General features: G+C 37.8%; 1 protein-coding gene across 3 annotated transcripts; it reads right to left on the bottom strand.

Moving 5' to 3' along the window:
• Positions 1 to 460: 460 nt before the first annotated feature.
• On the bottom strand, positions 461 to 26,916 carry MCOLN2 (mucolipin TRP cation channel 2). 3 transcript variants are annotated; one of them, XM_058176339.1, is made up of 14 exons: positions 26,828 to 26,916; positions 19,691 to 19,853; positions 17,087 to 17,260; positions 15,870 to 16,023; positions 13,556 to 13,643; positions 13,383 to 13,479; positions 11,434 to 11,533; positions 10,509 to 10,624; positions 7,201 to 7,350; positions 6,965 to 7,066; positions 6,749 to 6,871; positions 4,987 to 5,193; positions 3,705 to 3,820; positions 461 to 689 (listed from the first exon to the last, which is right to left on the bottom strand). In XM_058176339.1, exons 2-14 carry the CDS (start codon positions 19,847 to 19,849, stop codon positions 653 to 655), a joined length of 1,623 nt encoding a protein of 540 aa, XP_058032322.1. In that variant the 5' UTR covers positions 19,850 to 19,853; positions 26,828 to 26,916; the 3' UTR covers positions 461 to 652. The 3 variants fall into 3 exon arrangements, with proteins under 3 accessions (XP_058032322.1, XP_058032320.1, XP_058032321.1); XM_058176337.1 differs by lacking the exon at positions 26,828 to 26,916 and adding an exon at positions 20,437 to 20,646; XM_058176338.1 differs by lacking the exon at positions 26,828 to 26,916 and adding an exon at positions 20,437 to 20,646 and having other exon boundaries at positions 10,509 to 10,621.
• Positions 26,917 to 26,946: the final 30 nt, after the last annotated feature.

Genomic DNA, 26,946 nt, shown 5'->3' with positions numbered 1-26,946 from the left:
GAGCAAACTTTAAGAAGCTCCTTTGAGTTTAAAGCTACACAGAACTGCAACATCAGATTTCAATGGCTAATGGAGGGAATTATGGGCATTCAAAACAAATAAAACCAGCACTGACTAATACTGAGGTTTTAGGAAAAAAAATGCTTACATAATCAAATGAGCATTCAACATCTGGCAATTTTAAGTCAGCTTAATGAACCCCAAACCAGAACAATATATATAGCTGAGGGTTGCAATACTGAACAAATAATGTTCTTAGAAAAAACTCACAGTACTCCATTGTAAATATCCAACCAGCCAAAAAAGAGCTACAACCACCAAGAATTACAATATTGTATTCAAGAAGCAGGTCTTCTTTAAATTCTTTAATATAAAAATATTTAGAAATCAAGTTACAATTGAAAAATGTGTAACAACTTTTCCTTTTTAAGATCAGCTATTGCAATCAATTTATAAACTGTTCATCCAACACTTTTACTACAAATTTTTAGCTTCCCGTTGTTGACCGCAAAAAAGCTGCTACTTCTTTTTCCTTGAACTACATTAAAGTCATGAATTTGTAGAAAAGACTTGCACGCACAGTGTTTCCAATAAATTCAAGATGGCCAGCTTTCCAGCAGTTTGTTGACAATTTGGGCCATGCCAACTATCTTTAGTTAATAAGTATAAGGTTATCATCGCTTTTTCGCCTGTAGAAAAAAGAAATAATTCATTATTTTAGAACAGCAAAGGAATAAAAAAATGTTGGAAGGAGGTATGAGTGGACCAATCAAAATATTATCACTAGTAATTTGTAGATTTCCATCCCTCTGCAAAATAATAACTGGCCTTTATATGCCCTTCCTTGCCAGCTTTATCCCTCTTCTCAGAATAGAATAGAATAGAATAGAATAGAATAGAATAGAATAGAATAGAATAGAATAGAATAGAATAGAATTTTTTATTGGCCAAGTGTGATTGGACACACAAGGAATTTGTCTTGGTGCATATGCTCTCAGTGTACATAAAGCTGCATACTTCCATCCTGTGCCTTAAAAATATAATTCGAGAAGAAAAGCCCAAACTTTGTGATTTTATCTAAATTATTTAGAGAACACAGCAGATAATGAAAAGCTCTCCTAGGCCTTCTATTGAAATAGCAGATATTCCATAAGTTGTTTATCTTCACAGTAGATTATATCTATTCAAAATCAGGATCCACTAACAAAATCACGGTTTAAGACTCTGGTCACTTAACACATCTGCCCAACTTTGACCTAAAAATAGTCGGCTAACTCAAGTACTAAAAGTTATATAAATTGCAATAATAAAATATTATTGAATAGGAAATAGTTACTGACGAAGCTTTTACAGGAATGGATTGGGAGAGCCATCTGTCCTAGTTGTTTCAATCTATATTCCTACAATCAGCTATTAGACTTGTCCCATGTCTAATTCTATTACCTGAAATCTTGTTTATTTCATCATCATTGTCTAGTCGTTTTCCTACATGCTCATACCCTGTCCTCAGAGTGTTTATAAAAGACACGCCTGTTTTCCTTCTGTAAAATTGTTACAATAAAAATCTTTTTTCCTCAAAGTAAAGAACTTGCAAACTTCTTTTTTGCTTTGTTTTCTGTTTCAGTCACTTTATTCCAAAGAATGTCTGCCAATTTACAAATACCTTTGAAGTCTACACCACCCTATTTTTGCCTTGCCTTGCCTTGCTTTTTCTATAACTCTCCACACCAATGGTTTCATTCTCATCCATTTCAGAGTACTATCTCTTACGGCCCATTTTCTTAAGCCAACTTTTTCCTGGCTGGCTTTCTATAGTCCTGCTCTTTTCTTCAACAACATAAAGGCTTGCTGACTTCAGCATTATGATTTTTTCAGTGGTCCAGCTTGTTTCTTCTTTGAATCCCCACTATGGTCTCAAAAACAAGCTTGAACCTCTCTTCTGGTCATAATTGGATTGCATCTATTTGCATTATTCCCAAAGTAACGACAGATTCTACATATAATCAGGAGCTGCAGTACAAGTTTTATGCAAGTATTGTTCATACTACTTATAGGTAAAGGTAAAGGTTCCCCTCGCAAATATGTGCTAGTCATTACCGACTCTAGGGGGTGGTGCTCATCTCCGATTCAAAGCTGAAGAGCCAGCGCTGTCCGAAGACATCTCCGTGGTCATGTGGTCGGCATGACTAAACACCAAAGGCGCATGGAACGCTGTTACCTTCCCACCAAAAGTGGTCCCTATTTTTCTACTTGCATTTTTTACGTGCTTCCAAACTGCTAGGTTGGCAGAAGCTGGGACAAGTAATGGGAGCTCACCCCATTACGCACCACTAGGGACTACTTATGCTTATACCTAAAATTTCATTCAAGGCGGTATGAGGCTGCTCTCCTTGTTATACTGATCATAACTATGAATGAACTTTAGAATGCAGTTTTTGGTTATTGAATAGTTTGGAATAATTGTGTGTAGAATTGTTTATTCAGACTCAGCCAGAATCTAGGTTTTATTGCTATATATATAAAATACAAAAAAGTACCATATTTTTTGGAATATAAGACGCACCTGAGTTTAAGACACACCTTAGTTTTTGGGGAGGAAAATAAGAAAAAAGCTGATTGGCAGATGGATGGCCTCCCGGAATACCCCCAATCAGCTGTTGCAGAGGTGAATTTTAGTAACAGTTTCCTTGATTGTAAGCTCTGTGCCTGGTTTTTTTTGTTTTTTTTTGCCTTTTTTTTCTGCCTCTGAAACTTCTGAAACTCTGTTTCAGAAAAAAAAATTTTTAATGCCTCTGAAAAGCCCTGAAACAGCTTCAGAAAAAAAGCCTCTGAAGCTCTGTTTGGGGGCTTCTTTTCTGAAGCTTCATTTCTGATGCTTTTTTCAGCCTCTGAAATCTCCCTTTGAGAACCTGGGGGGGCTACATTCGGAGTATAAGACGCACCCAGATTTTCACCCTCTTTTTTGGGGAAAAAAGGTGCGTCTTATACTCTGAAAAATACGGTATTTGAAAATGGGATTCTTGAGTCTTCTTGAGTCTTTACCATCATAATTATGATGTTTATAGAATTGCAGACTAATGCAATTCCCATCTCAGAATATAATTAAGATCCTGTGCTCTCATTGCTATACCACAATGTGTTTTGTTTGTTATTGGCTTCATGCATTTTTAAAATCTATCCATTATTATTTAGTTTTATAGGAACCAGGGTGCTAACCATGTTTTTTTTTAATTATCTATTAACATTATACATAAACCTAGTTATGAGAAAGCTGTTAGCTCTTTTTAGCTGGCTTCAGATGCCTGTCAATAAATTTATCAAGTAAAGATAAATAATAAAACAAATTATTTTCATCACAGAAAATAATTTGTTGCAGAATTAGAACAAACTTTCAATGTTTTTATTTATTAATCAATTTGGGGAAAAAATACAATCAATGATATAAAATTGTTTATGCCATAATGGAAGCAAACCTAACTGCTCCTAAGAGCAGAATTCTTCCTCAAGAAAAAGAATTATGATGATCTCTTCATTTCCTAAATTTCAAGTCATTTTTCAAAGGATAAATACAAAAGGGGAAAGAGGGCTTAAAAGTTGTATTCATATTTCTAGCTGTGTTTCATCGGAGAGTCCATAACAAGGAAACTTAGGTATATAGTATACTGGAAAAATGCATAATGGAATCAGTGGAATAAAATACTGACCTCATACAGCAACAGAGGTTCATGGATGCCCGCTGTCCTGAGCCATAATTTTCATTGTTGGATTCTTTTAGAAATTCATGAAGATCTGTAACTGGGACTCCAGTTTGTTGGTATTTCTGAAATAGGAGTGTACAGGAAAATCTCTTAGGAAACAGTTTTACTCACACTAACCTACACTGTCTGGACTTCCCATTTCTTCACCTATTGTGGGAAAGGGGCATGATTGGTGAGAAGAGTTATCATTTGAGCAGAGATCTGCAGCCTCAAATATATTGGAAGGTTGAAATCTAATGTTATTTAGGCTGCTCACAAAGAGGGAAAAGTGCTTTTTGGTACACCTTATCTTCTTACCTAATTTTGTTAAGAGTATTTCATTTATTACTTAATGAAACCACAAATATCCTTTCACTTCCTTGATAATTATCATTCAATTTGCTTTCCGAGATAGATTGTTCATCCTGAAAGTGGTACTACAGTGATACAGTTAACTTTCTTACTGTTGTACAAGGATGACTTCTGCTTTTCCCGACCTCTTCCAGTTTACTCTTCTACCCACTCCAGAGAAGCTACTATAGATGTGGCAGTAACTTCAAAATTGAAAAATAAGAAATCCTAGGAAAAGGTTTCTAGCTTTCTAGTATATGATTAACAGACACACTGTCTGTCCACAGAGCCGGGAAGGTTGGAGACTGTTGCTTTAAAAAGCTACTATATCCAATGAGTTTCTATGAATTTTCAAGCTCACATGTAACGTTTTATGTCTGAATGTTCCTATAAGGAGTCAGGTGTGGGCTGCTGGGGGTTCACAGGGGTTCGGGAGAATCTTTAGCTAAGATTCGGTGCAGTTTGGAGAACCCCCAAATCCCACTCCTGGCTAGCCCTGCCCGCACCACCCTGCCCCGCCCTCCCAGGAGTTTCCACGCGGCCCGTTTTGGATGCAGGTAAGTGCAGGGCGCGTGCGGAGGCTTCGGGAGGGCAAAAAACAGGCCTACCGGAAGTTCAGGAAGGCAGGAAATGGACCCATTTCTGGCCTCTAGAGAGCCTCCAAGGCCTGGGGAGGCTGTTTTTGCCCTCCCGGGGGCTCAAAGAAAACCTCCCAAGTCCAGGGAGGGCAAAAATGCCCCCTCTGCTGTGGTGCAGGAGGCTGACTAGGCCACGCCCACAATGACCACGCCCATCCAGCAACCAGGCAGAGAATCCCTTGCTAAAATTTTTGAAGCCCACCCCTGAAGTAAGCGCCAGACCACCTTCAAGAAATAGTACTTAACACAGTATATTTTACCTTGATGGTGTCATAGGCATCTGTAATGAGGGCAATAAAGAGGCTGAGTATCATATATATGAAGAGGCTAATGAAGGAATACAGGTATAATCGACTGAATAACCAGACTATGGAACTCTTCTGCTGGATCTGAGCAAACGTAGCAAACATGTCATCACCATTGACTAAAGAAAAGAGACATTCTGCTACTGTGTTCATATCTTCAAACTAGAAGTAAGGAGCACAGAACATAACCGACATCAGAAACAGCTATTGTGGCATTTCAGAGTAATTTTAGTCCAATCTTCTTAAAATAAACAGGTTACAACTCATTATTAAAATTCAACACATTACTAAACCTGGATTAAACAAAGACAACAAAATATCTGTAGGAAAAAAATGTACATTTCAAAGAGTGAGTGCAGGATTCACATCTCACATAGAGCATATTGTTCCAAATTGTATAAATGTGTTACAATATTCTGCATGTTTTTTTTAGCAAATTAAACACAGATCATAATTCTAAAAGCTGCTTTCCATGCTAAGTGTCAATATAGTATTAATACTCTTTAGGTAACAGATTTCATTGAAAGCATCATTAAGGACTGTCAACGTTTTGGTGGATAGAAGTTCTATATCGGGGTGGGTTCTACTTACCTTTACTACCGGTTCGCATTGTGCCCGCTCGCGCGCTTTTCTGCACATGCGCAGAAGAATTTTGATGACGTTTGGGTCAGTGGGTGGAGCCTCCCGCCAGTTTTACTACCGGTTCTATAGATCCGGTCCGAACCGGGGGCAACTCACCACTGTTCCATATGATATGCGGAGGACACTGAAGTTTGAGGCCATAGAGTAAAATGGATAGGGCTGTCCTGCACTAGGAGAACAGCAATTTCCAGAGTGGTGCTTAAAAGTTTGTGAATTTGCTGTACTGAATTTTCAATATTTCTGCTTAAATATGACATAAAATATGCTCTGTTCTTCACACATCCAAAAGTTAGAAAAACAGAAATCGATCAGCAGTCAAAACATTATTTTTATTCATTTATTTATTGAAGAAATGAGCCACAGATACATATCTATGTGTGATAAAAGTATCTGAACCTCTAGGTTTATTAAATGTCTATTCTCAGTAATCCAGGTCATGATTTCTCCCTTAACAACATAAATTTGGGGCTCAATTGTGATCGTAAATTGAGGACTACCTGTATTTTAGGATTTACCCTGCCAATTTGTTGGCAAGTTCAGCTGAGGCTTTTTCTAGAGCCTTGAACTAGAAAGACAGGAACCTAAGAACTTTAATATTATTTAATATTAGTTTAGGGAAGAAGCTATGTTTCTCTCTTAAGCTAACTAGCATTAGACAATGCTGCCCTCTAGCAATAAACTTGTGCAAGAGAAATCACAATGAATACATTTCACCTTTCAAGCCACCCATAAACAAAGTCAATAGTTGCATTTAATTCCTTCACCAATGAAGACTGGAGTACCACACGGTCTCTTTCTTCAGATATAAAAGATCCTTTAGCAATTAGAACTATGAGTTAAATTATGAATAACTCCACTAATATATAGCCCAGAACAGGGGTCTCCAACTTTGGGAACTTTAAGCTTGGAGGACTTCAACTCCCAGAATTCCCCAGCCAGCTTTTTAAAGTTGCCAAGGTTGGAAGCCCCTGGCCCAGAGGGAAACATTTACCTCTGAATTTATGTTTGTGTGCAATAGTGTTTTATAATATTCCTTAATTAGTCATAAAGAATAAATTCCAGATCACCCACCTACCTTTTCATGATATGGTCCTAGAACAATCCAGCCACAGAAAGTGTATCCAAGGTATATCATCCCAGCACAACAACAGAATCTGAGAACTTTGGGTAAGGATGCTTGCATTGTTAAAATGAGTACCTAGGAAATTGGGAGAAAGTCCATCAGATACCATATTTGTGGGGGGAGGGGAGAACCCCACTCAGTTTCTGGCACTTTGCTATTTGAGCTTACATTGTAGGTTTGGAAGTAGCCCAAATATCGAATGACTCCAACCCAAACAAATAGAGTGGACGTTCCAAGAAAAATGCTGCAAACATCATAGCTTGTAAGATTCTGGAAAAAAAGAAAAGAAAAAAGTTAACCACTGAAAGAGAAAGAGCTGATTCCTCTTCAGATCTCAAGTGTTTTAGAGGTTAGAATTCTTTCAGTTGTCACAAACCAACAGTAACTGAAGCTTTAAGGATTACCTTTGCTTTTATTTCCATCTTCATTATAGAGCCAATGATAGTCATTATGTCACTGATAATCACCAGAACGTACCATCCATTTATGAACTCTAAACGGTCTGCACTGCATACATGGCGTTTATACTTCTCCAGGAAAAAATTCACAAATCTCTGGTTTAAAGATTAACATAAGAAGAAAAAACTGTTTCAAAATAAGAATGATTTACTAATTAACATCACACCACTGCTATGATAATGCCACCATGTGATCATCAAAGGAACTGCATTAAGATAAGTAGTTCTGCTATTGCTGAACTATTTTTTAAAAAATCAATTTTTATTGATTTTTTTCCCCTCACACCCACCCAAATATTTTATGAACAGAGTATTGGCCCTATCATATCTTACACAACTTAACATATCCAAGTACATTTTACTTAGTTACAAGTTCTGCCAAAATGTTATTTTTCCATATTTTTAATCATGTCTTGATATTTTTATGCTTATTTATGTAAGCCGCATTTTCTTTCGCCCTCAAGTTCTAATGTCTTCATTTTTACTAATATATATTCTCTTTTATTATTTTTTAAATAATTCAGTTTTTATCCTGATATATTCAAACAAGTTCGGGGTTGCCTTTCTTCCATTTCATCTTTTTCGTTTTACAGCAATCTTTCTTCTCTTTCTCATTCCTCCTCCTCCCTTCTTTTATCCTTTCTTCTCTCATAATAATAATAATAATAATAATAATAATAATAATAATAATAATAATAATGATAATGATGATAATAATGATAATAATGATAATAATATCAGAGTTGGAAGGGACCTTGGAGGCCTTCTAGTCCAACCCCCTGCCCAGGAAATCTGACACAGTTTCAGACAAATGTTAGCCAATTAAAAATTTCCAGTGTTGGAACATTTACAACTTTTGCAGGCAAGTTGTTCCACTTATTAATTGTTCTGTCAGGAAATTTCTCCTTAGTTCTAAGTTGCTTCTCTCCTTGATTAGTTTCCACCCATTGCTTCTTGTTCTACCCTCAGGTGCTTTGGAGAATAGTTTGACTCCCTCTTCTTTGTGGCAACCTCTGAGATATTGGAACACTACTATCATGTCTCCCTTAGTCCTTCTTTTTATTAAACTAGACATACCCAGTTCCTTCAACCGTTCTTCATATGTTTTTGCCTCCAGTCCTGTAATCATCTTTGTTGCTCTTCTCTGCACTCTTTCTAGAGTCTCAACATCTTTTTTACATCGTGGCGACCAAAACTGAATGCAATATTCCAAGTGTGGCCTTACCAAGGCATTATAAAGTGGTATTAACACTTCACGTGATATTGATTCTATCCCTCTGTTTATGCAGCCCAGAACTGTGTTGGCTTTTTTGGCAGCTGCTGCACACTGCTGGCTCATATCTAAATGGTTGTCCACTAGGACTCCAAGATCCCTCTCACAGTTACTACTATTGAGCAAGGTACCACATATCTGGTACCTGTGCATTTTGTTTTTTTGGCCTAAATGAAGAACCTTACTTTTTTCACTGTTGAATTTCATTTTGTTAGATAGTGCCCAATGTTCAAGTCTGTCAAGATCTTTCTGTATCTTGAGCCTATCTTCTGGAGTGTTGGCTATTCCTGCCAGCTTGGTGTCATCTGCAAATTTGATGAGTTCCCCTCCTACTCCTTCTCTACTTTCCCTTCCTTTCTCTCCCTCCTCCTTTCTTCCTCCCTATCTAACCTTCTCTTCTACACTTATTTACCCTCCCTTTCTTCCTCTCCTCTTTCCTTTCCTCTCTCTCCTTCTCCCTTTCTTCTATCTCTCTCCTCCTCCTTATCTCTCTCTATTGCTGTATTCATTTTTAATTCAATATTTTTCACCATGGAGTCCAGACAACCCCGATTTTTCCATTTATTGGGTATATTTAGAATTCCCCTAATATATTTTTAATTAATAACATTGTCTTTCAACTTATTCCATTTTCATCTACTTCTCTATTTTACATTAAACAGTATATTTCTTCTTTTTTGCTTCTTATATTCACTTCATTTCATCTTTGCTTGCTTCTCTTTTATAATGATCTACATATTTCTTCTAATTTACTTCTTACATACAGTTTCTACTGCTATTGCTGAACTATTGCTGAACTACAATCCAAGTATCATTTATCACTGACTGTCTTATAGGAACTATATTTTAGAAACAACTTCATCCATCTCTAGTGTATACACACACTATAGAAGAGTGTTATTGAATAACTTTTAAGATCTCATTCTTTTTAAAATTTTACTTATTCCTGCTATTCACTGCCAACATTCAGTCTCTGTTTGGAGAGAAATTAAGCTATTTCATACCATTCATTTCTGTGTTCAATAATTTACACGGTTCACCCCATTCCAAATGTGGAATTTTAATTACAGTTCGTTGAACCAGCCAGGGTTTATAAGTAACTTAGGCATACACAACACACAATCAAAATAATCATATTTGTTCCATTTCCAGTTTTCTTAATCCATTTGAGTAGGATGACAGTGTACAGAGAAACGAAAACCAATATTTAAAAGTCCCAAAATGTAATGTTATATCAACATGAAATTTAATTATTCTAATTAATATTATCCATTAGGCAATATCAAACTATAGAATACAGAACGCAAATATATGTTAGAAAATAGCATAAAAGACAAGAATAAAAGAAAATACGAATTATATTTGTATCAAGCCTACAATTTACTCCTTTCAGATTCACATATGCAATTCTCAATTATACTGTGTGTTCAGACGGCTGTTATTATATATAATTTTTGGATTGTGATGCACATGGAATTTATTACTTTAATTTAAGGATCCCAATAGGCTATTTGTCTAATGTGCCAAGATATGTCTGTTTCTTATGCAGTTGAAAATTAAATACCGTGTTTCCCTGAAAATAAGACCCTCTCTTATATTTTTTTTGAATCCTGAAATAAGCACTTTGCCTTATTGCCATGCGCTCAAAAGCCCAATTGGGCTTATTATCAGGGGATGTCTTATTTTGGGGAAAAATTGGTATGTTCTATGTCCTCTATCTCTGGGATTGCACCTTGTGATTAATTAAAGTGACTTAAATAACATGCCTAAATACAGTTGGAAGCTCTAATAATAAGCAACCGTTAAATAAAAGCAAATTTGGAATATGAATTTCCCATCTTCAAAAACATATCCCGCTATTAGTTTCAGACTTAAATAGGACTTCTGATCAAACTATATGACAAATATCTTAACAACAATTCTTACTTTCTGTTATTTTGGAAAAATGAAATGCATGCATGGAAATGAGGCATACACTTACTTTTTGCAATTTTAGAGCAAGAATAATAGATCGTGTGCAGAGAATCAGGGAAGCAAAACAGCTCACTATAACAAGGCCATCAAAAACCAAGATATACTGTGTGTTCTTCTGAACTACTAAAGGGAATAGAAAAATAAATAACTTGAAGACTTAAAAAATATAGATATTTCCAAGCCACTCACTAGAAGGCAGTGGTGAAATCTAAATTTTTTACTACCGGCTGGTGGGCGTGGGAGGGGAAGGATACTGCAAAATCTCCATTCCCACCCCACTCTGGGGTCAGCCAGAGGTGGATTTGACAGTTCTCCAAACTGCTCAAAATTTTCACTACCGGTTCTCCAGAACCTGCTGGATTTTACCCCTGCTACAGAGGTGATAAATTAATTGCAGTAGGTCACCTCCCTTTAAGTGTAGAACATTCTGAACTGAAGAATGAAGAAACAAAACAAAAAAAACCCCAATGATCTACAGACTTTCAAAATATAATTCTCTTAACCACAGGTACTTGTAAAGAATGCTTACACAATAATTTTCCATGTATGCATTTTCTGTGTTAAATTGCAATATTAGTTTAGGTGAGTTTTTATGATTTTGAACTTCTCTGTTCAGTATTTTATTACAACTTAATATGAAAGGAAAAGCTTGATGGTTATTTTAGACATCCATTTCTCTTAGCTGAATTAAAAAAAATTAAATCCAAGGAGTCTTCCATTTCAGAATAATGACATGAAATGGTAAACACTGCTCTTCCACATAGCTAGTTATATAGGCATATATATTTATTTGCTCAAGAAATATGACCCAGTCAAATTTTCTGCATTGTTGACAATGTTTAAGCCATCAGTGCCACAGTCTCTAGGCAAAATGGTGCTATCCATAGAAAAGGAGGCTTCCATTTTCTTACTCAAGTATTCATGATACTTACAAGAGCCAGATATATTCCAGTTTTTACATTCTTGAATGTCAGCGTCAGTATCAAAATATATTTTTATTTTACCACTGTGAGCCATATTGTTAAAAGTAATCTGTCAAGAAAAAAAGAAAAATATATATTTACACCCTAGAATGGATATCTACTTTAGATCATATGGAACACCCTTTTTGGGGGTGCATGCCTTTGAGTCATTGTTGACTCCTGGTAATTGCCTGGAGAAGTCCAGTTTTTTGGAATGATTTTCTTGGCGAAATTTTAAAATTGGTTTGCCATTGCCTTCTTCCCAGGATTGTGAGACAGTGATTGAACCAAGGTCACCCACTGGCTTTGTGCATAACACAGGACTAGAACATAATCTCCCAGCTTCTAGGCTGGTGCCTTAACTACTACACCAAATTGTCTTTGTATACAGCATCCTATATACCAGTGATAGGTAACCTTTTTGCCATTGCGAGCCAGTAGGGAGGGGCAGGCGGGTGTCGCACGTGCATGTGCCCATACCCATAATTCTATGCACCCCACCCCTGCGGGCATGATCCCCTCCCCCCCAGTTCCTGGCACGCAATGACCTGGTAGGCCCGTTTTTCTCTCACCTGGCTCCAGAGCCTCTCTATGAGTCTGGGGAGGGCGAAAACAGTCTCCCCCACATCCCCAGAGGCCCTCCGGAGACCAGAAATGGCCCGCTTACAACTTCTGGTTGGACAGAAAGTGACTTTTTTGCTGTCTCCAGCCTCCAGAGATTCCTAGAGAGGCTCTGGAGGCTGGGGACAGCAAAAAAGTCACTTCCTGTCCAACCGGAAGTTGTTAATGGGCCATTTCTGGCCTCCGGAGGGCCTGCGGGGGTGGGGAAGCCCATTTTCACCCTCCCCAGACTCATAGAGAGGCTCTGTAGCCAGGTGAGAGAGAAAAACGGGCCTTCCCCACCGCCACCCAGATACTCCGGAGGCAGGAAACAGCCCCAGAAGGCCCAAAAATCAGCTGGTGGAGCTGAGCTCGCATGCCCACTGTCTACATGTGCCACGGCTATATACCGTAAGTTTTTTAAAAAGCTACAGACCTCTAAATCTATTCATAGGTATCAAAGCAGTAATTCTCCAGAACGTAGCTTGACAATGTATTTAGGCATCTTGTTACTATCACTAAAAGGTAGCAATTTACAGTACCTAGTTTGCCTCACCCATTTATTTCAATTTCTCCCTAAAGACTAAAATATCCAGCAGCTTACTTTTTTCAATCCAATGAAGAACAAAGCTGTGTAAGTGCCTTGTAGAAGAGGACTAGAGAAATTAAACAACCTGGCATGGAAAGTTGCTTAAACAATGATCACTGCTAATTTTCCCATTAAAAATATTTATGAAATATTACATACAGACGCATTATATACAAAAAAAAAATCCTTTGGCTGGTAAACAAAGTTCCTTCATAGGTCAGTGTATTGCCCACTACAATATATTAAGCTAATGTACAAGAAATGCATAATACAGGGAGTCCTCAAGTTACGACATTAATAGAGTCTGCCCAACTTGGTTATAATTTGTGATGGTTGTGAAAAAGGTCAGTCATGTGACTGACCTGATTTTATGAACCTTTTTATGGTGGTTGGTAAGCAAACAAATGGTTCACTATGGGTCCAGTTTTGCCAAAAACTGGAAATAGATGCCCATTTTCAGCAAAAATGTCATAAAATGCACGTGGTCATGGGATGCTCCAAGTGGCTGTAAATGCATGTGACGGGGGGGGGGGGCTGACTGTCAGAACTTTAAATCTAGGTTTTAATACTCCCCAGATAGAAATTTTTTGAAACTTCAAACAATAATTAAGTGACCGGTCATAAATCTAAGACAACTTGTATTAAGCTAATGTATAAGAGTTGCCAACATAAAAAGTGGTTGAAGAGTAAAAGATATTTTCTATGGGTGAAATAATAAAAAATTGCTCACAGTGTTTTCAAATTCATAACAGTCAGGCAGCTCACGAGTATGAATAGTCTGCAGATCAATGCCTTTTAGTTTAAAATAAATTTCAACCTGTATGAGTCTGGAAAAAGAGAAACCATTACAACATTTTCTTTTTCTAAGGAAATAGAAACTGGGCTTTAAAAACCGCATGTTACCTATAGAATTCAAGGTGGAAAAATGTTGAATTCTTTAAGTCACTTATTTCCTTAGTGGACAGATCCTGAGGTTTCAAATGAATGCATTCTGGAAGAAGGAAGCAAAAGATATACTTAAATACCTACAAATATAATACCTACAAAAATACCTACAAACGTATCTTTTCTTTTATGTACACTGAGAGCATATGCACCAAGACAAATTCCTTGTGTGTCCAATCACACTTGGCCAATAAAATTCTAGATTCTAGATATATACAATGGGCTTGAGAAATTGAAAGATGTGATAACTGTAACAACCTGGTTTCAAAGCAAGCAAACATTAGGCAAAAATCATTATTATCACCATCTTCAGATTTATACAAGAAAGATGGTTCCAAGTTATAATTTTATATTCTGTAAATCCAGTTTGGTATATAAGCAATATCTAAATAATAAAACCAAGAGAAGTAGATAGATGAATAAACCTCCACAAATAAGCTATCTGGGTACCCATCCCAAACCCCTCTTCCAATTAATCCATTGGCTATGCAGTTAGTCCTTGTTTACCAACCGCAATTGAGATTGACAATTTGGTCATTAAGCAAAGAGCTTGCTTAGTGAAACTACAACAGTGCTTATGATCTTACTTCAGTTTTCCTATGGTTGCAATGTTACTTTTTTGTCATTATCGTAATTGTGAGCAGTTGTTAAATGAGGACTACTTCTTGTACAGACTGACACAATATATAAAGAACCTAAGTACAATCAAAAGGGGTAGGCTACACTAGACAATCCCCTTACAGTTCAGAGAGCCAAAGCGTTCATGAGCTTCCCATAAACTTTCTGCTCTTTCTTCTGATTGCTATGAGGAATATAAGCCCCCGTTTTATCAAAATCTGGAAACTAAAATCATCATCAATTCTGGAAGAATTGATCCCAAAACAGAAATAGTCAATGCACATGCCACAAGTAAACTCCTATGTCCGCAACTGATCTGGCAAATAGTTAAATCACAGAACTGCAATTTCCTCCCGATTTTCAAAATAAAGCTAATCCAAAACATGTGAGATGCATTATATCACCAACCTCCACACGAAAGAAAAAGAATAATATAAAAATGTGCCCTCTAACTGCCTAAAGATTTCCCATTTTCACTTTTAAGCAAGCTTGAACTGTAAATTTAACTGTGGTTAGATTTCCTGTTCAGTGCTCAAACAAATCACCCTGGTTTCTCAATTCAGGTAGACAGGAATTGGGGGTTAATTTATATTTCCGTATTTCACCAAGGCACAGTATAACAGGTGGGGAAAGGCGTTTCTTTACTGGCCAAAAAGCTTGGTTCACATCCCAGTTTGTTAAGTTAAAAAACAATTTCCAATGGCACAGATCAAACTAACCATGCTTTAATGAAAAACCCAGTTAGACTTTCAGATCAGCAATTCAATCATGGCTTGGAAAGTTAATGCCTAGTTTATCACCTACCTACCCACACATTTTTTTTTAACAGAGTGCCTTGTATCTCTTAATTAGAGACTTGGGTGAGGAGCAAAAATAAACCAGGAATTACGAAATCATCGCTAGGCCACTGTCTCACTTAGGAATCTAAGAAAAATAATTTATTTCAAATGGTGTAAGTTTCCTAAAGCAAACCATGGCATAAACCTAAGGCACACAGCACATCATGTCAAAATATGAATTATGTTATAACTTGTTGTGATGTGTTAATCTACTTTTGTGGCATACTGAGAGTAAAGCTCTTGCTTTATTTACAGACAAGTGGTCTTTGGGCAGCCAAGGCAAATGATTATATAGACTAGACTAGACTAGACTAGACTAGACTAGACTAGACTAGACTAGACTAGACTAGAATTTTTTATTGGCCAAGTATGATTGGACACACAAGGAATTTGTCTTGGTGCATATGCTCTCAGTGTACATAAAAGAAAAAATACCTTCATCACCGTACAACATTTACAACACTTAATGATAATCATAGGGTACAAATTTAACACTTAATGATACAACACTTAATGATAGTCATAGGCTACAATTAAGCAATCAGAAAACAATCAATATCAGTATAAATTGTAAGGATACAAGCAACAAAGTTACAGTCATAAGTGGAAGGAGATGGGTGATGGGAATAAAGAGAAGATTAATAGTAGTGCAGTTATCCTTTGTAACATTCTACTACACAAGAGAGAAGAGAACTTTAGTCTACATTATGCGCAAACCTGAAATCAGAGACTAACTATAAGTTTTGTCCCCAGGTTTTGAAAAACATGCAAATATCAAATGGACAGCTACAGTTACAGTGCTGATTCCAAAGTACCTGTTTCAATAGTACTGTCTATGAGCAAAGTATCATTAGAAGAAAGCATTGTGCCTTTCTTATATTGTTGCTTACATATGTGTAAGCCAGCCATGTCATCTTCATCTTGCTCATAACCGAGTGTGCCCAGTGATATATTCTTCAGTTGTTGGTACTAGATGCAAAGAACAAAAGAAGAAACACTCTTTTTTTGGTAGCCTCAAATTGGATTATAAACAGTGATAGGATTCAGCCAGTTCGCACGTATTCAGGAGAACCGGTTGTTAACCTTCTAAGCAGTTCAGAGAACTGGTTGTTGGAAGTAAACTTATTTTGTTTTTTTCCACTTTACAGGCTCATCCTGTAAGGAAGGCAGGAAGGAAACATTCTGGTGTTGTTTCTAGCCTAATCTTTATTGCCCTCCTTACAGAAACTGCCTCTCTGGTTAACCCTTACTACATTGTAATAGCTAAGGCGAAGCACCCATCGATGTGAGTGACAGTGAGGTTGTCACGCCCACACGGTCACATGAACACCGAGCCACGCCTACCCAGCTGGTCATTAGGGCAGAGAGCCGATTGTTCAATTATTTGAATCCCACCACTGATTATAAGACATCCAAAAACACAGATATTTAAACAAGAAGCTTGAAATTACCTTTTGCAACATTTCATTTATTGTCAAAATAAACTTGAAAAACCTGTTAATAGAAGGCTATTATATTAATTGCACTGTTTGGTGTTCATTTCCTGTTTTTCCCAGTTACACATTTACTTAGAAGCAAATCTGTGAATTTTAAAAACTTCCTTTTAGAAAAGATTACCCTGAACTGTAACAAAAGTATGCCAAGTTTTTAAAGAATTCAATTGTTATTTCCCTGTGGCAAAAGGGTTGGATTGTAGCTACAGCCTTAGCAAGGTGGCCAATATCTAGCGTATTTTTTGGGCAAGCACATGAATTTACAATTTTCACTTCTAAAGAAGTAGGTATTGTGTTAAATTATTAGGACATACCAAAGGCATAATCCCAGAGATTTTATATCTCTGCACTGAATCTCAGATTCAGCTTAGGATTCAGTAGAAACATGGAGTTGGACAGCCTTTAAATCAAATAAATCCCACATTCATAGTTCTCACATTCAGTTGTCCATTGAATTGACCATATTAGTGTTTCCATTTCTAGTCAGATGGGTGCACATTTTTCACTCATATACTCGGATATCAAAGGTAGACACTTACCTGACTAATTGCAAAAAAGATGCTATCGTAGACATCTTGCTGTGTGTATACACTGCAACTGTAGTCATCTTCATCGACCCCAGAGTAGTTTTTCAGAAACAGATGCTTAAAAGCTATAGTATTCTCCTCTTTAAAAGAAACCACCAACTGGTTACTCAAACCAAAAAGGATGAGCTTTAAGAGAAGAGCAAGAGATGAATTGTTTTATGTAACACATCCTAAATCAGGCAGCAGGTACTTTTTGATATAAGCATCCTAGCTTGCTAAATCATGGTTTAATACAGGCAATATGTAAACCCCCAGCATTTGTGTGTCTCAAAGAACTTTCCAGAACAGGCTACACTGAAAATTTTGAACCTTTTTGTTATTGTTGAGAGAGGTTACCCTTTGACTGTATCCAGTTCGTATGGTTATTTCATGCTTATACTTATATATACTGTTGTGTTTGACAAATAAAATAAATAAATAAATAAAAAAGTTCAAATACTCAGAACCCACTCAAGTCCCTGTTCAGTTGTCTGGGAGCTGCCGAATGGCATGATACAAAGCAGTTCACTTTGTGAAGATGCCAGCTACAACTGGCAGCAAAGCATGCTCCATACACCATAAAACAAGGCCACAGACATTAATCCTGAAAGCTCATCACCACTTGATTTCTCAAATTGTTGTATCTCACTCCATATCGTATTTCAAAGTATTTTTAATTAAAATTTCAAAATATGAAAAAAATGTAAGAAATAAGTTCTTTGTTTTTGGACCCTGATTAGTGAGAAACTACATCTACTTATTTTTAAAAAATCTTTTCAGTTCACTTTCTCATTTATTCTCACCATCCAAATCCAGCTAGATCTTCACATGGATGTAGAAAGCAGCCTTCCAAGTCTGATACCCACAAAATACTGAACTCTAAGTCAAAATGGCTAAAAAAATATGTTGACTACCAACTATAGAACTGGCACTTCCAAAACATATAGAGGGCACCAGGTTGGGGAAGGTTGTTTAATCATTATCAAATCAGATACTTGGTATTTCTAGCCTTACATTATTTATATAGTTCTGTGGTGAGCTCTCTAAGATTTTGGAAGAAAGCCTCTCTGAGCAAGATTCCAAAGATTATTTTCAAATACCTTAGAATCCTTTTAGAATCAACATGCAAAGCATATGTAGTATGCCACTGAATAAAAACACCCATTTAATCTTAATTTCCTAAATAAACTGAAGGACACTCATTAATTTGCATTATATGGAAGAGGCATTTCTTTTTCTCATCTTCGAATCCCTTCAAAGTTTTTATAAATGAAAGCAAAATGGTTGAGCAGCCTCTGTCTTCATACTCAAGGAATATGAGAAATAAACATTTAGACTAGCAGGTAGATAGATAGTATAGGGGTTGTCCAATACACAGAGCAAACACTTGCCTTTACATACTTTAACCTAGAAACTGAATGAGTTCCCAGTGTGACTATACAAATTTATAGTAATATCTTTGGCATCTCCAATATTGTTTGCAAAGTAAAAAGATGTAATGTAAATGTAAAGAGGTGGTGGTTTTGCAAGCATTTGACAATGAATCTATTCAATATCATAGGTAGTCTTCGACTTACGACCACAATTGAGCCCCAAATTGCTGTTGCTAAGTGAGTTTTGTCCCATTTTATGACTTCACTTTGTTAAGTGAATCACTGTAGTTGCCAGCTTTTGCGAATTTGCCAGTCAGAAGGTTGCAAAAGCTGATCACATGAACTCTGGGATACTGCAAACGTCATAGCAATAGCATTTAGACTATATACCGCTTCACAGTGCTTTACAAGTCTCTCTAAGCGGTTTACAGTCTGAGTCCTCATTTTACTGTCCTCAGAAGGATGGAAGCCTGAGTCTACCTTGAGCCGATGAGACTCGAACTGCTGGCAGCTGGCAGTCAGCAGAAGTAGCCTGCAGTACTGCATTCTAGCAACTGTGTCACCACAGCTCTTTACTGGTCATAAATATAAACCAGTTGTCAGGCGTCCAACTTTTGATCACGTGACTGTGGGGATGTTGAAACAGTTGTAAAGTGAAAAACTGTCATAAATAACTTTTTTCAATGCTGTTGTAACTTTCGATGGTCACTAAATAAACTGTTATAAGTCGAAGGCTACCTTTATTCAAGGTCTTTTCAAGATGGGGCACTACTGAACTTCTCCCACGAGAGGCCGAGAGAGAGAGAGAAGCGGGGGAAAGAGTGAAAGATGAGTTCAGTCAGTTAGAGAATATATTCCATGTTTTCATGACATACAAAGATATAATAACTACTCTAAAAACAAGTCAGCCCTATTAATTTTTTCCAGTAGCCCTTGATTAAAAAAACCATTTCCCCCAACTGAATTAATAGTTACTTTTGTAATTCTTGTGATGCAAGTTAACTTAATACACATAACAGGTCAAGTGGTCCAAGACTTCAGAGTGTGACTATTTGTTTATTTTTCTACCCACAATTGATCCAGTTCTCTATGTTTAAGCTGAATAAAATTAGAAACAACAAATCTACTAGGAATTCATTCATTTGCCATTTCATACATGTGAATCCCCAACAAAGTAACACATGAGCATCTTTTAAAATGTTACCTGGGTAGTAACCATAACTATCTTCAGAATCTGAAGCCCCAGTTTCCACGGTATCTGACGTCTAGCTCTGTATTTTTCACATGGATTCATAAAGTAGAACTTTAAATCCTTCTTTAGTGATTCCTCTTCCATGAAATCTGAATCTGATTGAGCCATCATATTCCTGCCGTTCAAAAAAAAAACAAACCAAAAAAATGAACAAACCCACAGGTTATTTTTGTTAAGAAGCTAAACATTTTGCACACATACCACCTGCTTTCATTTCGAAAGTTAACAAATGAAACTATCAGTTTAAGGGAAGCCAAATTATTCTTTCTTTCAACGAAAAAGGTCACCCAGCCATAGCCTGTTTTACACGGTATTTTAAGCAGCACGGTTCCTGAACGCGCTAAGAAATGTTAAACATGAAATAAACAAAACCGAACTAAGTAAGAGTATTCCGTTACCTAGATCTGTTTGGAAAAAGAATGTCCAGTTCTTAAAGGATTTTCAAGGTTCTTTGCTGTAACTTTGATGCTATTTAAACATTACATTCTAAGAAGATAGCCTATTGCACTCCCTGCCCTTAAACTCTCTCACACGCACACTTCTGCAGGATTCAAAGTCCTGAGCCATCACTTGGGAATGAACAGCAGGAAAACTTTTCTCTCCTTCCCCGCCTCTTCTTACACTGAAAAATGCATAATGTTCTCAATCTTGAAGGAAAGTTCCTCAAAGAAAGGGGTTTTTAGGATTATCCTACTTACAATTCTATAACACGTAACTTGGCCCCAAGGCGCCGGTAAGGAGAATTCTCACAATTATCTTCCAGCATGTCAGCAATGAATCGTACAAATAATCTTTGCTTCCTTTAACCTTTTTGCTATATTTGGCCTAGCGACACTGCACAAACAGTAGAGCTATAAAACATGCCTCGGTTGAAGGAGCGATTGAAGGCAAAGGTCTCTGTGGTTGTATATCAGCCGCCTATCTCCTGACTAAATGTATTACACCGCAACACTCACTACATGGGCTTCCTTTTCCAGGAAGCCCAAAACAAATAATTCGGTCTGAATTGCAAATGCCTCAAATGCACCTTGCAGAAACAACATGACCTGGTTGCTCAAATGAGCTGGACATACAGAGAATGGACATCTTCCAAATAGGGTTGATTGGGCCACAAGCTAGCTGCATCATTGGAGGCACAATGTAAAACCATTTTGAAACTTGGATTTATAGGCAGTATGCAACATTTAAGAAACGTTTTACACTGTGTTGGCCTTGGATCTGGCTGCATGTATTACATAAAACAGCCACAAAGGGTCGAAAACCTTTTGAGCTGATGTTAGGAGCTGGCAACTTACAACATAGAACATAAAATAATATTTGAATTCTAATAGAATTTTACATTCTATGTTGTTGTTTTTTCTACAGGGCCATGTTCACTCTTCAGATACAGTGAAATTGGTTCCATATCCAGTCAATGTTGGTCAGCTGAAAGTAAAGTGAATATGTTAAGTCTACCAGAGACTGAATAGAGATGTTTTAGTCTTTTTTAAGAAGTAGAAAATCAGAAAATTAACTGATTTACAGTTGAATTTTGACAGATAATCTTAAGAAACTCTGTGGAGCCCATAAAAATTGGGCAGACTCCAAATGCAGCAGTGGTGGGATTCAATTTTTTTTACTATCGGTTCTGTGGGCATGATGTGGCTTGCTGAGTGTGGTTTGGTGGACGTGGCAGGGGAAGGATACTGTAAAATCTCCATTCCCACCCCACTCCAGGGGAAGGATACTGTAAAATCCCCATTTCCTCCCGATCAGCTGGGACTCGGGAGGCAGAGAATAGGTGGGGGCGGGGCCAGTCAGAGGTGATATTTACCGGTTTTCTGAACTACTCAAAATTTCTGCTACCGGTTCTCCAGAACTGGTCAGAACCTGCTGAATATCACCTCTGAAATGCTGTATATAGCTTTGAGTGTATAGCTTTGACAGCTATGATGCAGATTTTGCAGTGGTTTTGACTAGTGCAAGTTTCCTGTAGCATTTATTTATGTAAAAAAAACCACATGGCACTCAGGGGATTAGAATTTAAAAAACAGAACATTGTATACAAAATAAAGAAACCCAAGTATTGGTTAAAAATGGCAATGAGAACAAAACGACATACATCGAGGTTCTAAAAACATTTTATTTTCAATCAATAAAGACCAAAACAAATAAATCCACCGGCAGGACTGGTTTAACCTCCCAGCCCAAGTATCTGAGGTAACATCCAGGTCTTTTAAGTCTTAAGAAGAGTCAAGAAGGTCGGGGCCATCAGCACCTCTGGGTTGATATTGTTTCCATAGGGCAAACATTGCGACAGAGAGCCAACCTCTAGTTCCCACACAGTGACATTTGCTAATGGAAGGGATATGGAACATGCCAATTCTGCTGGTGTGGCAAGCCCATTTTTTGTGACATTTTTGGCCTCTTTCTCACACACTGGCTTATATTAAAGCTTACTTTATGAGTACAACACACTCTTTCCTTTGGGGTTAAGCACAATTTTGCAGACCACAGAACAGGGATAAGAAATAGTAACACAGGAAATTGAAAGATAGGTGATGAGAAAAAGAGATTGAAGCTTAGCTAAAACTATGTTTATTTTACATGTACTGGGCCCCAACTTATAACCATAACTGAACCTGAATTATGGTCATAAGTAACAGCAGTCATTAAATGGGTCATCACGTGATTGTATCTTGTTTTATTGTCTTTTTTGCAGCAGTTGTTAAACGAATGCCACAGACATAAAGTGAACCCATTTTTTATCCTGGCAAATGGCCATAAATGCAGGCCAAGCACCCAAAATGCAGTCACATGACCATTTAGGGGGTGGCTATCAGAACTTTGAATCCAAGTTGTAAGTACCTGGGGGGGGGGTCCATCGTAACTTCAAACGGTCACTAAGCAACCAGTTATAAATGGAAGAGTAACTACACCACACTTATCTATACCATTCTGAGTTTACAAACCATCCTGCTTCATCCGCTTCACAGGTTGGTCTTTGTTCTTTAACCTTCTCATTCCTCTCTTTTTCACAATCTAACTAACTCCATCCAACCACAACTTTCTCAGCCTTTCCTTTAGCTCAGTGGTAGTCAACCTAATCCCTACTGCCCACTAGTGGACATTCCAGCTTTCATGGTGGGCGGTAAGGGTTTTGTCCGATACTGAAGCACTTTCCTTTTTTTAAATTTAATTGACTTTTTAAAAAATTTTCATAGCATTATTTAAAAACATTTTCATTAGGTTTTCATTAATTCCCTGCGACAATTTAAATTTCTGAAAATATACTATTTGTATCGCCCGCACATAAGTTTAGTTCATGTTATATAAGTGAAACTAAGTGGCGCTATAGTGCGACCATAAACAAAAAAGCCTCATCCCAGAATAGCTCGCGCATCTCCCCCCATACCACCCAGCTGTAACAGACAAGCAGAGCTGGTAGCCGATGCCTCCCCCAAACCCAATCCACAATGTGCGAGAGGCATGCGCAGATGACGATACACTTTATAAATCACCATTACTGTGGAACCAGTGGGCGGTTAGAAAATTTTACTACTAACAGAGATAGAAAATTGGGCGGTAGGTATAAAAAGGTTGACTATCCTTGATTTAGCTGATCAAATGTAGAGAAATATAAGAATAACCGTGGTAATTTCACCTTGATTCTGTCTGCTCTAAGAGGAAAATACAAAGATACAATTACATTAAATTAAAATACAACTAGCAGTTGTTTAAAGAATCTTGGTTACATCTTCCAACAACCTTTGCAATGTCAGTTTCCTGACCTGTCCTGAAGGATTGACGTCATATTACCTCAACATACCTTGGTCACTTACTTTCATATTCAAATGCATTCATTCAGCAACAAGTCTTTATCTTAGTTCTTCATGTTTTACTATACAGCTTTTTGATGTACTCCACTCTCCATGCCACTCTCCATACTTTTATGTTTCTAACATACCCAACTCTCACTTTTACTTGGACGAAAGCATATTATTATGCTTACTTATTTTCTCTTCTGACATTCATTCTTCACCACACACTACATAATACCCCCTAACAGCATTTGCATATCTTAACTGTTCACCATTGTTTTATCCTTAATAAACACTTTACCAAAGTACAAAAATTCATCTACATGTTCTATTTTTTTATTGGTTACTCATACCCTACATCTATTTATTCCATTTTTCCTGTCAAACACAGGTGCTCTGAACTTTAGTGCATTAGTTCACAGTTCCACATAACATCTTACAATCTTAACATTTGCTGCAAAATATTTGGGCTCTTCAGCCAACAACATGGCATGATCTACATTCAAAATTGATATCCATTCATGTTACCAACCAAACATGTCAATAATGTCAAGGGGACATGATATGATTCGCTCAATGTTGAAAAATTTACTAGCCTTTCTGTTTATTACCATTAATTCCAACCTATACTACTTGTATTGCGCTCAGTAGCCAAATCTCTGCCTCTAAATGCCGTCCTCATTTAATGATCACTTCTTTAGTGACAGTTTGAGGTTATAATGGTGCTGAATGAGAGGATTTATGGATGGTCCTCAAAGTTGCCATTTGCAGTCAAATTGCAATTGGGTGCTTGGTGACTGGCGCACAATTATAACAGTTGCAGCATCCTGCAATCATGTAGATCGCCTTTTGTGATTGTCACTTCCAGCTTCCAACAAGCCACATCAATGGTAATGTTATAACTCACTGTCATGTGACATCTCATTTAACAATTGCGGGTGATTTGTTTAATGAAGGCAAACTGAAATGCCATTTTAAGTGGATGTGGTCATGTGCTTTTCTGCTTTATAATTGTGTTGTTCAGTGATGAAACAGCCCAATCATCATTATTAAGTGAGGGCTACCTGTCCTTGCTCAAAATATTCCATAATTTTTGTTATTTTCTTTAAATCAACAAAGTACATTTTTTCTCAAATTCATTTCCTTGATGATTTGCTAATTCTAGTCTGGAATGTTTCTTCATACTATGCCACATGAAATGCCATATAAATGCTATACTGAAAACAAGGATGTCCTCTCTTTGCCTTAGCCAGAGATCTCCAAACTTGAAAACTTTAAGACTTGTGGACTTCAAGTCCCAGAATTCAACAGCCAGCATGTCTGGCTGGGGAATTCTGGGAGGTGGTCCACAAGTCTTAAAGATTCCAAGTTTGGAGACCCCTGGCCTTGGCTGTTCCTCTGAATCTGACAAGCTGAATGGCATCAGAGAAATTTGAATTCTTTTTCCGAAAATGTCTTGTGGAAGCAACTCCACTTTCCCCTGTGTACATAAACAGAACTGGGTACTGAGTGCTTTCTCTTTTCTAACAATACTGACAAATAAATTTCATTCATTATAAGTCAGAATAAAATTGTTGACGCTGGCAATCTGAAAAGCAAGAAGCAGCAACAGTCTTGAATCTTATATGCTACACAGCTAATGCCAGGTAGAGTGAAAAAAGCTCCAGTACCACTTAGGTATACCTGTATTTCAGAGACTGCACATTTAGGAAAATGCATTTGATTGCAAAACCTAAGTGAACTAAATAGGATTTACTTCTGAATAAGCAGAAGGATTTTTTTTTATTGGCTTTGGAACAACCGAAGGAATTTTGAAATCCTACACTTCACACATTGTTCAATCAGATGTAATCCCTACGGCAGAGGATCAAAGCCCACTGAAATCACTAGGCATTGTTCCTGAGTTGAAGATTTCAAACTAACTTATTTACTTTAATAAAAAATTAAACCAGCTAGGAGCCACTTATCAATGGAATTCATAGAAAGACTCCAATGCTTAAAAATTGCAAAGCAACCTTTCTCCCCTGCTGAGAAATATCACAATCTATGCCTGGATTTCTGATAACCAACCAGTCTTAGGTCATCTAAAGCAGCATTCTGCTATTTTTTTTTCTCAGAATAAACACTAAAAGTACTGTGCCATTGCCTTTGGGAGCCCTTTTTGTTTTGTTTCCAATGGACCGAAATTGCTGTCAAGTTAAATCTTGACAGAGGAATGTTCCCAGGGTGGTAGCTGCGTCTTAAAGTACAGATAGTCCATGACTTACAAAAATTCATTTAGTGACCATTCAAAGATGCAACGGCACTGAGAAAAATGATTTATGACCATTTTTCACCCTTATGACCACTGCAGCGTCCCCATGCTCATGTGATCAGAATTCGGACACTTGACAGCTGAGTCTCATTTATAACGGTTGCAAGGTCCCAGCATCCTCTGTGATACCTTTTGCGACCTTCTGACAAGCAAAGCCAATGGGGAAGCCAGACTCGGGCTTAACCACCGCATTCGTAATTTAACCACTGCAGTGGCTCACTTAACAACTGTGGCAAGAAAGATGGTAAAAATGGGGCACCCCTCACTTAACCAATGTCTCTCTTAGCAACATAAACGTTGGCCTCCATTGCGGCCGTAAGTCGAGGAACATCAGAATTGTACAGCCCTCTGCCGAAAAAAAAAAACACAAGTACCCATTTATCAGAAGGCAAACCTCATCACTGACTCTATAAAAATTGCGAATTTGTTTTTGTGTGTGTGTGAAAAAAGCAAGTTTTTTTTAAAAGAGGTCAGCTGTGAGATTTGCCTTCTGATAAATGGGTACAAGACCCTCGATCCACGTGAAGCTGCAAAAAAACTGCTGGGCCACCCGTGTTTGCTGTTCCCCTTTCTTTAAACCTTGCACCCACGCACTTAATCACCCAAGGATTTTCCTTCCTCCAGGGCCCCGAGGCGTGGAAGCCGACCTTGGCTTCCTCCTCCCTTGGCTGTAGGCGCTTCTCCATACTCTTAACACATGAGGAAGAAAGAGACGAAAGGAAGCGGGGCAGAAGCCCAAACGGCGCTGCCCGCACGTGGAACAGGAGCGGACCCAGTAGCCGGCAAGCGAAAACCGGCCACGGGCCCATGCGCCCACGCGCTTTGTCTCTGCGGGGCTCCTCCAGCAAAGGGGAAATTCAAGATGCTGTCATTTACGCACCCGGCCCGACGCACCGTTGCAATCTTTCCAAAGGCCGCCGGGGCTTAACGCACCGCGCCGGGCGGCCCTGCTTTTAAAAAGGGACAAAGCCATACCTGCGCAGGCAGTCGCGGTCAAAAGAAGTGAGTGAGCAAGGCTTCTTCCCACCCCACCCCGATCCAAAGCGGGTCCAACTGTTGCTGCAAGCAGCAAGTTACTTTTGCTACTGCAGGGT

The sequence above is a fragment of the Ahaetulla prasina genome, chromosome 3 (genome assembly GCF_028640845.1).
Source record: "Ahaetulla prasina isolate Xishuangbanna chromosome 3, ASM2864084v1, whole genome shotgun sequence".
Taxonomy (NCBI): domain Eukaryota; kingdom Metazoa; phylum Chordata; class Lepidosauria; order Squamata; family Colubridae; genus Ahaetulla; species Ahaetulla prasina.
Note: the sequence above shows the minus strand (reverse complement) of the source record. Positions and strands in the feature narration are given on the sequence as shown.

Bases quoted from the DNA above. Each gene is read 5' to 3' on its own strand.
- MCOLN2 (XM_058176337.1), bottom strand. From the start codon at position 20,504: ATGCTGGAAGATAATTGTGAGAATTCTCCTTACCGGCGCCTTGGGGCC. The intron at 19,854-20,436 runs GTAAGTAGGATA...TTTGAACGGCAG, and splicing joins AAGTTACGTGTTATAGAATT to GAATATGATGGCTCAATCAG. The intron at 6,872-6,964 runs GTAAGCTCAAAT...CCAATTTCCTAG, and splicing joins GCTACTTCCAAACCTACAAT to GTACTCATTTTAACAATGCA.